General features: G+C 63.3%; 2 protein-coding genes across 3 annotated transcripts; both read left to right on the top strand.

Annotated features, from left to right (window-relative positions):
• The first annotated feature begins 1,780 nt into the window (after positions 1 to 1,780).
• SEPTIN5 (septin 5) lies at positions 1,781 to 10,382 on the top strand. 2 transcript variants are annotated; one of them, XM_030336640.1, is made up of 12 exons: positions 1,781 to 1,869; positions 2,003 to 2,013; positions 6,408 to 6,504; positions 6,611 to 6,697; positions 6,971 to 7,094; positions 7,181 to 7,315; positions 7,512 to 7,629; positions 7,762 to 7,863; positions 8,668 to 8,764; positions 8,850 to 8,985; positions 9,222 to 9,324; positions 9,426 to 10,382. In XM_030336640.1, the coding sequence occupies exons 1-12, from the start codon at positions 1,827 to 1,829 to the stop codon at positions 9,480 to 9,482; spliced, it is 1,110 nt and encodes a 369-aa protein (XP_030192500.1). In that variant the 5' UTR covers positions 1,781 to 1,826; the 3' UTR covers positions 9,483 to 10,382. The 2 variants fall into 2 exon arrangements, with proteins under 2 accessions (XP_030192500.1, XP_030192499.1); XM_030336639.2 differs by lacking the exons at positions 1,781 to 1,869; positions 2,003 to 2,013 and adding an exon at positions 5,445 to 5,755.
• A 163-nt stretch (positions 10,383 to 10,545) lies between these two features.
• On the top strand, positions 10,546 to 11,854 carry GP1BB (glycoprotein Ib platelet subunit beta). Its single transcript, XM_030336641.1, has 2 exons — positions 10,546 to 10,729; positions 10,964 to 11,854. Exons 1-2 carry the CDS (start codon positions 10,720 to 10,722, stop codon positions 11,572 to 11,574), a joined length of 621 nt encoding a protein of 206 aa, XP_030192501.1. The 5' UTR covers positions 10,546 to 10,719; the 3' UTR covers positions 11,575 to 11,854.
• Positions 11,855 to 12,275: the final 421 nt, after the last annotated feature.

Genomic DNA, 12,275 nt, shown 5'->3' on the forward strand with positions numbered 1-12,275 from the left:
CAAAATCAAGAGTTGGACGCTTAACCGACTGGGCCACCTGGACACCCCTCATTTCACTACAAACATCTTTAAAAGTTTTTTTTTTTAATGTTTATTTATTTTTGAGAGAGACAGAGACAGAATACAAGTGGGGGAGGGGTAGAGAGTGAGGGAGACACAGAATCCAAAGCAGGCTCCAGGCTCTGAGCTGTCAGCACAGAGCCCAGCACGGGGTTCGAACTCACAGACCAAGAGATCATGACCTGAGCTGAGGTCGGACGCTTAACCTACTGAGCTACCCTGGTACCCCTCCACTACAAACATCTTAATGTGTTTGGTTACCAGCAGCTGCAGCCGGCTCCAATGAGTTATCATGTACTGTATGAGATATATGACAAATTCTGAATTCCAAACACATCTGGCCCTGAGGCTTTGGATGAGGGGTCTGAGCGGTGGAGTGTCCCCACACTGGTCACAGCTCTGGACTACATGGAGGTCCCAGTGGAGGGGGAAATGGGCGTTTGCCACAGAACTTTGCAGAGCAATGCTGCTGCTTACATGGCTTTTTCATTTTCTGAGCAAACAACTCTGTGCTAGGTGCTGGTGATTCAGAGATGGAGGAGGACCAAGGGGCACACAAGGGGCTAGGGAGAAAGGAGCGCTTCCTGAGTGTGGAAGGTACAGCAGGCCATGTCCTCCTAAGGGGGCTGTCATTGGGGGAGCTGGTGACCACAGGTCTGCCTGTCCTTTCTGTGGGACCGAAGACTCCAGATATGACATCTGAGAGCACTCCAGGGAAGCCAAAGGTACTTGGGAGTGTGATAGTGACGGAAGACAGGAGGCACTCATGCTTGAGAATCTTGCCAATCACTGAAGGTCTGGGGCCTCAGTTTCCCCATCTGTAAATGGGGTGCAGGCCCTGGCCCTGCCTTCAGTGCCACTGACTGGCCTCTAGCACAGGAGGCCGAGATCTCCCTGCCCCCCTTCTCAGGGTGGTAGCAGTTCTGGCTGCCATCTGCAGAGCAGAGGGTGTACAGCTGGGGTGGGGAGTGGGGGAGCAGGCAGGCTTGAGGTCGGTCCGTCCTGTCCCAGATGTCAGCTCGGTTACTCTTTAGAAATAATCCCAGAAAATAAGCCAGAAAAAGAGAAGAGGGACAACGGCCCAGGGGCTTGGACTTTGCAGCTTGCCTAGGTGTCTCCTCCCAGAGCAGATGTGCACAGCACTGAACAGGCTGCAGGAGGGAAGCTGGGGCACCGGCCCTGCGCCGGGCATCCGGCCGTCCGTGGGGTGACCATCACCTCTCCTGCTGTGGCCAGGAGCAGGACTCCACAGGCCAGCACCTCCATCGTCCATGGTGAGGTGAGGAGCGGCTGGCAGGAGGCCGCCAGTCCCTGGGGGGCAAGGTCTTACGGAAGAGCCACACGTTGGGAAGGTCAGAGGCTGAGGCACCGACTGGGGTCCCTCGAGAGCGAGGCAGGCAGAGTCCAGGCCTGGGCATGGGAGACGCGAGGTGTGGCGGGAGTCGGGCAGCCGCCTTGCCGTGGGCTGGGGCATCGTGGGCGTCGCCGGGTTCCCGGGGCGCTGGCCTGCGGCTGTGAGCGAGGGCGTCGCCCGGAGGCGGCGGGCGCGGGGCCGTTGGGGGGCGCCTGGGTCCCCGCCCCCGCCGGCCGCGCCGGGTCGTGCGTGGGCGCGGCGGGCGCCGATTGGCTGGCGGGCGCGCGGGCGGGGCGGGCGGCGGCGGCGCGGAGGGGCCGGTCACCCCGCAGCCTGGCCTCGGCCTCAGCCGCTCGTCGCCGCGCCCCGCCCGCGCGCCCGCCGCCGCCCGTCCCCCCCGCCGGCGGCCACCATGAGCACAGGCCTGCGGTACAAGAGCAAGCTGGCGACCCCAGGTGAGCCCGGCGCCTGCCCGCGCGCCCGCGCGCGCCTTTGTCCCCGCCGCCCGCCCGCCTCTCACCGTGTCTTTCCGTCTCTCCCCCGCCCGCCGGCCCGGACCCGGACCCCGACCCGACCCCGACCCCGCAGAGGACAAGCAGGTACGTGCGCGCCGCCGCTCCCCCCGCGGCCGGCTGTCACCCATTGTGCCACCAACGCCGCCGGCGCCCAGGCGCGACCCCGCCCCCGCCGGCCGTCATCCCGCCCTGTCGCGATAACCGATTGTCAGCTGGGGCAGTGCCGCCGTGCCAGGGGCTACAGAGGGGAGGAGTGGGCACTGGGCCCCTGGGGGCCTGACCCCTGACCCTTACAGCAGGGGTGCCCCTCCCAGGATGGGGGGATGGGCCGGGTGTCTCCCAATGGTCCAGTGCCAGTGTATCCTCCCTGAACTGGCCTTAGGCCTCGTGTTGGGGGTCCTGAGTGAGGCCACCGTCACCGCAGGCCACAGGCTAGGGGAGGGGTCTGTATCCACCAGCCAGCACCTAGACCCTAAGCAGCCCCACCCCACTCCTGTGCATCTTATGTCTCTTCTCCCCACACACCAATTTGAGTGGGCTGATCTGTGGCCAGACCTCTTCCCCAGACTGGGAGCCTCTAAGGCCTGGTCTGAGTCATCCCTGTGCCCAGAATGGGTCTTCCAACCTAGTGGGTACAAATAGGCTTGTGGCCTCCCACAGGGGCTGGCCTGGCCCCCACTCAGGGAATGCAGGACATGACAGGAGGCTGACCTGGGCACCCACTGTGAAACCCAGCTGAGGCTGGGGTTAAACAGAGCTGGGAGATCCTGAGAGTGGGGTGGGGGTGGGTAACCAGATGGGCAGGGGGCTCTGGAGCCCTGCTGGAGGCCTTTCTGGCTTGAGCTCAGTCATGTTGGGGGATTTTCTTGGCCTAACTCTGGCACCAAGGTGGCCTTGGCACTCCTCGTCAGAGATAGGAATTCACACAGTGGGTAGATGCTGGGTAGAACCCCGAAGTCCTGGCCCAGGGTGCGGCCCAGCAGGTGGGGTGGGGGCTGGGAGTCACTGGCTGCCAGGTGCCAGTCTCCTGGCAGGGACACGCCCCACCCTGGGACAGGTGAGGCTCTTGGGGAGGGGCCCCTCAACCTCAACCTGCTGGCAAGGGCCTCTCCAGGGAGCCCGGGCCAGGAGCTGTCTTCCTATCAAGGCAGGTCAGACAATGCCTGAGACGCAGGGACACATGCTGCCAGGCTATTGTTTGAAGGAGAGAGAGAGAAGGCCCGGGAGACCAGCCCCCACAGCTTCTCCTGGGCCTTGGAGTTACTGGGCCAGGCAGCTGCTGCCTAGCACCAACAGGGACTCCCTCCTGCTGAGGTGTGAGCCCTGTCAGGCCTGTGTCTGCCCATCCTTCAAGGTCAGTTAGGAGCCAGCCTCACCTGTCCCCTACCCCTCAGACCAGAGGGAGAGGGCACCATGCAGGTGGAGGGGGAGCCCCAGGAACAAAGCCAAGGAGCCAGGTCTTTGGGACAGGCTCCCCGAGGATCTGGGGGGGGAGCTGGAAGAATATGGTAGTTTCACCGTTAATATTGTTTGGTGTTGGTGAGCTATCCACACTATGAAAGAGGGTGGGGGGGTGCTCTGGTGGCCCTCCGTGCCCCCATCCTCTGGCCCCCACCTTGTCTCAGGCAGTGATGGGGGCTCTATTGGCTCTGGTGGCTGCTTCCAGAGCTGACTCCAGTGATTCTAAGAATGGAAATGCCTCGAGAGTCTCAGGCACCGGGAGGAGGTGGGCGCAGCTGTGTCTACAGCTCAGGAAGCCCTGAGAAATATTTGTTGTACTTCATGGGCAGAGAGAGGGGGTGGCAGGGCCCCTTCTCTGGAGCTCCCCCAGGGAATCCACAGGCCCTGTCTGGGTGAGTTTGGGTGCAGGGGCAGGAGCTGGGAGTGAGATCCTTTCCCTCCTGACATGTCACCCTCCTGATTCTTGCCCTTCTGACCTGGGCCTCCCCAGAGGCTGTGCCTTATCAGTGGAGAAACTGAGGCAGTCTGAGAGTGACAAGCTCCATTAGACACCCAGCTGTGAAGTGCTAAGGCGTAGACCCAGGTGTGTCTGTCTTGGAGATGCCCTGAGCCTGAGATGCCAGCCTGTCTGGCAGGGGGGCTAGGCTGCTAGGCTGAGGGGCTGTGTCTCTAGTGGACCTACAGGTGGAGATTGGGTGGGACTTGGCCCAGACACTTCCTACAGGTCCACATGGCAGAGGGCTGGGGCCAGTGTGGAGGCTTTCTCGGGGCAAGGACTGCGGGCCCAGCTGGGAGAGCTGAGGGAGGTGCCCTGTGGCTTCCCCCTGCTCTCCTCTGGATGAAAGACTCTCCTGTTCCCAGCTGTGGGCCCACCCCTCCTCCCCAGGTGCCAGGGGCCTCCAGGCCCCACAGCAGCATCATGAGCCTGGACAAATGGACAGAGGCCCCCCAACCAGGGGAGCCAAGAAGGGAGAACCAGGGTGGGGAAGAGCTGGGGGGCCGCCTATCCCCACTGATACACAGTCCAAGAAGTATGTCTGTTCTTGTTGCAGCTCCTTTCCAAGCCTCCCTCCTGCCTGGCTGGCTGGTTCTGATTCTGGTAGGGTCCTGGAGAGAGGGGTGAGGAAGGGTTTGGTGCCCAGGAGAGGCCTGTGGCCCCTGGGGTGGTCACAGAGGGTGAGAGCTATACCGGCTTGAGCTTTCCAGCCCTCGCGGGTCCGTCTTGTGGATCAGAGCAGGCGAGGAGGCTGACAGGGAGACAAATGATGGGGAGGGGGTAAGTTCACTCTACACACCATCCCCCCACTTTGGCTGGCAGAAGTGGTCTGGGGGCAGCTGTGGCCAGTGCTGGCTGGCTGCAGCTTCCAAGTTTCCCGGAGGTAGGGTGGGTAGGCCTCTGGTGCTCTAACTGAGCACTTGAGCCCCTTCAAGCCCGGGCGAAGGGGAGGTGGGTCCAGGCTGGGGAGGTGGGCTCTGCCCCCTCCCAGTTCCCACGTGTCTGGAAGGGCCACACCAGTCCAGAACACTCCTGCTCCCATCACACACACATAACATACGAGGGGGGAGGGAGCGTACAAGGAGGGGTGTGGCCGTGGATAGTTAGGACTCCGCGACACCGCCGGGAGGTTTCTGGGCCAATTCTACGAGGAGAGAAGGAGTGAGAGGGGCCGCTTCCCGCGTGGGTGCGCATAGGTCCCGGGAACGTTCTCCCGGCGCCCTCTGGCGGGTGAAAGCCGCGCTGCACCTGGAGGGGGCGAGACGCGGGGCGGCCACAAACCCCGCCCCCTAGGGCCCTTAGGTGGGCCCTGGCTTCCCCACCCTCCCACCCGGGTGGTCGAGACGCCCGGACAGAGGCCACCCGTCCGGCAGCGGGACTCCGCCTCCGTGCCTATGCGCGCCTATGCTGGGCCCTGCCCTCCGAAGCAGCTTTCCGGTGGCTCCCCCGGCGGCCCAATTTCCAAGCGACTGTTTCCCGGCGACCATGAGGGTGGGGCGGTCTTTTTCCCCGCCCGCCCCGCCTGCCAGCGCCCGCGAGGCCCCGCCTCTGGTTCGGTGCGGGAGCCGGGCCTGCCTGTGGCTGAGACCGCGCGCGCGGCTCGGGGCCGGTCCGCGTGGCCTCTGGGGTCAGCCACACCGCGGGTGGGCAACGTCCCTTCTCTGGACCTCAATTCCCCCGTCTGTAAAACGGGGGCGAGAACAGAGCTTCAGGGCAGTACCGCCTGTGAGTCCCTCCTGAAAGCCCTCCCCCTGTGGGTCTGACCCGGTCTGGGGTCCAAACGCAGCGATGGACTCGCTGGCAGCGCCCCAGGACCGCCTGGTGGAGCAGCTGCTGTCACGGCGGACCCGGGCCCAGAGGCGGCTCAAGGTGTGTGTGGAGAGGGGAGTGGAATGTGGGTCAGCGTTGTGTGTGCCTGCCGGGTCCCGGTCCCAAGGGCTCTGGGACGTGACAGGGACCGGCAGGGCCAGGGTCCACCTGACTGGGCGCTGGGACCCCGAGGGTGGGGGAGGCTTGGTGCCGCTGTCTATAAATAGCCCTTGCTCCCCTTGGTAGCAGCAGCCAGCCACCCCCCGCGGCTGGATGGTGGAGGGTGGCCTCCCACCCCCTGGTACACTCAGGAGGGGTGAGTATTGAGGCCAGGGGCCTTCTCCCGCCTATGGAGGGCCTTGGATGTGTGTGAGGGGTCTGGGTCCTGGTGCCCTCTGCCCACCACCCAAGGGAGGACCCAGCCTAGGCCTGCTGCAGCCAGGCATCCTAAACTCTACACACACAGACACATTCTCAGGTCCCTGCAAAGCCACTCACTGAGGCGGGGGCAAGGATGCCTGTCACCCCCTTACCTGCCTTCCCAGCTCCAGGCCTTTGCTCACAGGCCCTCACCCCTTTCTGCCATTGAAACTCCCCACACAGAGGACTCTGCCCTCTGCTGCCTCCATGTCTGAGCCGGGTAGGGGACAGGGCATCGGACTGCCCCAGGAATCCAAGCCTGCTCCTGACTTGCCCTGCCCCTGCCCCCCAGGATATCAACAAGCAGTACGTGGGCTTGGTCACACTGCCCGATCAGGTGCACCAGAAGTCTGTGAAGAAGGGCTTGGATTTCACTCTTATGGTGGCGGGTGAGTGGGCTGGACTCCCAGGTGGGGTGGCTTGGGCCATAGCCAGCTAGGCTTTGTCAGAGGGGTCCCAGACTTAACCTGACTCTTTCACTGTACCTGCTGGCAGGTGAGTCGGGCCTGGGGAAGTCCACGCTGGTCCACAGCCTCTTCCTGACCGACTTGTACAAGGACCGGAAGCTGCTCAGTGCCGAGGGTGAGTGGGCCCTATGCAGCCCTGGCATTGGTTCCCCATCCTCTGCTGTGTGACCTTTCAAAGGGGTCCCTTCTGGGTCCAGACCCTGCTCCTCTCTCCCCACAGCGTGGGTCTCTCCTGTTCAGGGTCCAGGAGGAGTGGCCCAGACCACAGTCAGGCCATGAGGCCAGGGCTAAATGCTAGAATGGATGAGAACAAGGGTCCTGGCTGCCCAGTGGGGGTGGGGTCTGAGAGTTGGAGAGACCCCTCCAAACGATGCCCCGACACCCACAGAGCACATCAGCCAAACGACAGAGATCCTGAAGCACACGGTGGACATTGAGGAGAAGGGGGTCAAGCTGAAGCTCACCATTGTAGACACACCGGGCTTCGGGGATGCTGTCAACAACTCTGAGTGGTGAGGAAAGCCTGGCTGGGGAACAGTCTGTGCCTAGGCTGATCCAGCGTCCCCCTGGCCTCACCAACCCTCCTGCCTACCTGCAGCTGGAAGCCCATCACCGATTATGTGGACCAGCAGTTTGAGCAGTATTTTCGTGACGAGAGTGGCCTCAACCGCAAGAACATCCAAGACAACCGCGTGCACTGCTGCCTCTACTTCATCTCCCCTTTTGGACACGGGTGCGTGAATGTCCTGGGAACAGGCTCAGGGTGGGGGGTGGGGCCCGCCTCCGTGGTTCCCCGTTGGCTGCACCTGTCACTGCTTATCTTCTGCCTGTGCCCTCACAACCATGCCCTCCCTGAGCCCATCCCACCCTCTCTCTGTGCCCCCACCACCCCCACCATGCCCCTCTCCACCCCTGGATGCTCTCTGCAGGCTGCGGCCAGTGGATGTGGGTTTCATGAAGGCTCTGCATGAGAAGGTGAACATTGTGCCCCTCATCGCCAAAGCTGACTGTCTCGTCCCCAGCGAGATCCGGAAGCTGAAGGAGCGGGTGAGCCTGGCAACTGGGCCTGGGCTAAGTCTCCAGGACCCAGAACACCAAGTGTGCTGATCCTGGGTGCCAGCGCACCTGGCCCCGGGTCCCTGGCCAGCCTCAAATCTGACAGCCCTTGCCCTGCCACAGATCCGGGAGGAGATTGACAAGTTTGGGATCCACGTGTACCAGTTCCCTGAATGTGACTCTGACGAGGATGAGGACTTCAAGCAGCAGGATCGGGAACTGAAGGTGAGCGGCCTGGGGTGGCAGAGGAGGGAACTGGAGGTCAGTTTACATGGCACCAAGCATCCAGGTCCAACCCGGTGGGGGAAAGAGTCTTTTGTCTGGGCAGCAGAGCCCCTCCACCTGGGGTGGGGTGGGGGGGTGGGGGTGGGGTACGGTCACTCATGTCCCCACTGGCTTGTGCAGTTTGGGCCCCGTGTGGTTAGCGTGTCATGGAGCACTTGCCAGGACCCAAAGGCACAGTCCTGGCCAGGCCTCCACCCTGACCCTGCTCCTCAGTCTTCTTCCAATGGGTCACGAGCAGAAGGGTCTGGCCTGATGGCCACAAGCCTGTGTGTGCCCTGGCTCCCAGAATTCTGAGCTCCAGAGGGTGGTTGTGGCTTTGGGTGCCCCGGGATCTAGCGTGGCAATAACCAAGCCTAAGGCACGGGATAGGCAGCCACTGGGCCAAGAGCAGGGTGGAGCCCTTGGCCCCAGCCTAAGTCAGCATCAGTAACAGGAGGCAGGGGCTCAGCTCTGGGGAGGGAGGGATGGCGATGGTAGCTGAATGGAGCACTTCCTGATGGGGGATGGTGTCAGAAGGGGAGGATATGCCTGGCTGGGCACGTACCCTGTGCCACGGGTATAAGCCATGCCAGCTCTGGCTTCAGAGAAGCCACAAGGGTTGGGCAACCCCAGGATCTCTTTGGGGAGGGGCTGTTGATAGTGATACTGGAGGAGCGACCAGGTGCCGAGTGCCCATGTCCCTCTTCAGCCACTAACCCATACTCACACTAACTGGGCGCGAGCCCTTGTACCTGCCCTTCCCAGGAGAGTGCGCCCTTCGCGGTTATCGGCAGCAACACAGTGGTGGAGGCCAAGGGGCAGCGGGTCCGGGGGCGACTGTACCCCTGGGGGATCGTGGAGGGTGAGTTCAGGCATGGGGTGCGACAGAGGGAGTGGGGTGGCTCCCCCGGGCCTGCACCCACCCCACACCCGCTCTTGCCCCACAGTGGAGAACCAGGCACACTGCGACTTTGTGAAGCTTCGCAACATGCTGATCCGCACACACATGCATGATCTCAAGGACGTGACATGCGACGTGCACTATGAGAACTATCGCGCGCACTGCATCCAGCAGATGACCAGGTGCGCAGCTCTGACCCGGACCTGGATCGTGCACCTCATGTTCCCAGCCAAGGCTCCCTAACAGAGGGCTGATCCTTGCTGCCTTCCCAGATCTGAACTTTGCCCCGACTCCCAAGTAGGCCCCCCACCCTGCACCTTGTCTTCCCAGAGCCGACCCAACGGTGTGGGAGCTCAGGAGGGCAGAGCCTCGGTAGTGTTGGGGGTCAGACAAACTGTGCTTCTTGTCCACCCCACAGCAAACTGACCCAGGACAGCCGCATGGAGAGCCCCATCCCCATCCTACCACTGCCTACCCCGGATGCTGAGACAGAAAAGCTCATCAGGATGAAGGATGAGGAGGTTAGTGGGGCCACAGGGGAGGAGAAGGGGTGGGGGTGGGGGTCCAGCCCCTCCTATCACGTTTGTCACTCTACCTTCTGCTATTCCCGTCTCACCTCCAGCTAAGGCGCATGCAGGAGATGCTGCAGAAGATGAAGCAGCAGATGCAGGACCAGTGACCCCAACCCAGCCCCGCATTGCCATGGATATACTGCCAGTTTCCAGGCTGGCCCTTCCCGTCCCTGGACCCCAACTGGCCTGGACTCCACCCTGGAATAATCTGGATGTCCCACAGGCCTGGGCACACCCCCAGTCCCGGAATAGTCCAGACCAGGACTGTTCCCGACTATTCCCAACCTGACCCAGAGATGCAGGCTCATAGCCCCCAAACAACCCTAATTTATTCTCAGCACCAGTCCCTCCCCTTATTTGTATCTGCTTCCAAGGGGCCTGGACAGCAGCCCCCACAGCTGGCCCTCTTTGGCCTCGGGGGAACAGGAGCTAATTTGGGCCATGACTTTTGAGATCTACCCCTGCCCCAGAAGGTCATGAACTCCGACTCCAGGCCCTACTCAGGTAGGGGGGTAAAACAAGGCAGAATAGGGGAGCAGATTCTCGGCATCCCAGGTCTATTTCTCCATCCCAGTGCCACAGAGTGGACGTGGGAACCCTCATGTGCCCCCTCCCTCGGGCCACCCAGCTTACGCTGAGGCCTCACTTTGTGCCGAGGTGGGCCAGTCCTTCCCTACCTCCTCACCCCTCACTGGGTAGCTCAGTGGCAGGTTGGGCAACAGAAGCGCTTAGGATCCCTCCAGACCGAAGGAGAGCAGCTGGCTGCAGGCAAGGATCTCCCGGGGCTGGTGGGGCAGGGACGCCTGCAATTGCCCAAACTCCTCATCTAGGGCTGTGGCCTGGCCTGAGGGCTCCAGGAACAGTGGGTGCTGGGCAACCTGGGAACCCCCCACCCCTAGACTGCCATTCCCTGCCTGTGGCTGGAGGTCCTTTCTCCCCAGCAGCACTGTTGCCCTGGGTTGCCTAGTCCATCCCTCCCCCACCCCCAGCATGATACCTTCCCCCCCAATCCCAGTCTCCAGTTTTGTTCAGTTGTGAATGCTGCATCCTGTCCTGGTGACAGGAGAACAATGTTGGTGAAGTCGCAGCGGTGTCTGAGTGATCCGTGCTCCCCTGGGTTGGTGGGGGGCGGAAGCCCTGGTAGCCTGCGAGCCCTGGTGATAGCGCTCTATCTGGGGCCGCAGCGTCTGTCTACTGGGCCTCCGGGTTATTTCTGGCGGGTGGCAGCGCTGTGGTCGGTTTGGCCGGGGTGCTGGGGCCTGGCAGGGGCGGGGCGGCATTATCACTTGGCTCTCCAGCCAACGCTCAGCGCTCCAGAACAAGCCAGGTCACCATCCTCTCGCCATGGGCTCCGGTGAGTTTGGGGTCAGGCAGGCCCAGGACTGCGCTCCTTGAGCAGAGTCGGGTTGGGAGGCGCTGCAGTCATCTGGGCTGCAGTAGGGAGATTTAGGGCGGACTTACAGTCAGCGCGCGGATGGTCGAGGTGGAGAGGCTTTGGGGTAAGGCGGGGCTCGGGTCTCCGGAGTGTACAGGGACCCGCTCAGGTGCCACACAGGCCACCAGGCTCACTGCGGCGCTTCCCTTGCAGGGCCGCGCCGGGCGCTGAGCCTGCTGCTCCTGCTGCTAGCGCCGCCCAGCCGCCCAGTCGCGGGCTGCCCCGCGCCGTGTGGCTGTGCGGGGACGCGCGTGGACTGCGGGCGCCGCGGGCTGACATGGGCCTCGCTGCCCGCCGCCTTCCCGCCGGACACGACTGAACTGGTGCTGACGGGCAACAATCTGACGGCGCTGCCGCCGGGGCTGCTGGACTCGCTGCCCGTGCTGCGCGCCGCGCACCTGGGCGGCAAGCCCTGGCGCTGCGACTGCCGCCTGGTGCCACTGCGCGCCTGGTTGGCCGGCCGGCCCGAGCGCGCGCCCTACCGCGACCTGCGCTGCGCCGCGCCCCCGGCGCTGCGCGGCCGCCTGCTGCCCTACCTGGCGGAAGACGAGCTGCGCGCCGCCTGTGCGCCGGGCGCGCTCTGCTGGGGGGCGCTGGCAGCGCAGCTCCTGCTGCTCGGCCTCGGGCTCCTGCACGCGCTGCTGCTGCTGCTGCTGCTGTGTCGCCTGCGCCGGCTGCGCGCCCGCGCCCACGCCGCACACCCGTTGTCGCTGACCGCCCCGCTGGTGGCGGAGACGGCCGGAGCCAGCGAGTTCTACGAGTAATCCTGAGAGGCGCTGAGCGACGCGGACGTGCCAGCCCGACAGGACCCTGCTCCAAGGAGCCCTCGCCCTGACCCGGACCGGGGCTCGTCCTCCGCCTGGGCACAGTCTTCCAGACCCCCCCCCCCCCCCCTGCGGGCCCCGGGCCACACGCGCCCCTCTGCAGCGAGGCGAGCCAAAGCCCAGGACGCTTAGGCGGGTCAAGGGGGTGAGCCGCAGCCCAGCCCCTGCGAGGTTCCCCACACCAAACTCCAGTGCAGAATAAACCCTTCTCCCAATCTGACTGGTCTCTGTGCCCCACCACCCGGAAATTCCCCTCCCAAACCACAGGACAAGCCCTAGGAGGTGATTCAAGGGGGATGCATCACATCTTCCTACACCCAACACGGGATCAGTGACTCTCCCAGACCACTCACTTTCAAAGGAGTTCAAGTGGAAGGCACAGAAGAACTCAGACAGTGACCACATTATAGGGTAGTGAAGACATTGTGGGGACAGTGAAAACAGTGTTGAGACAGTGAGGACACTGAGGGGCAGTGAGGACACGGGGACGGTGAGGATACTGGACAGTGAAGACAGTGGGGACATCGAGGGCACTGCAGGACAGTGTGGTTGAGAGAGAGAGGATGTTTGGAGTTGGGGTCTCTGGGGGGTCAGTGAAGGGCCGTGAGGAGGCTCTGAGGACTGTTGGGAGCGTGGATGGG

This window comes from Lynx canadensis, chromosome D3 (genome assembly GCF_007474595.2).
Source record: "Lynx canadensis isolate LIC74 chromosome D3, mLynCan4.pri.v2, whole genome shotgun sequence".
Lineage (NCBI taxonomy): Eukaryota > Metazoa > Chordata > Mammalia > Carnivora > Felidae > Lynx > Lynx canadensis.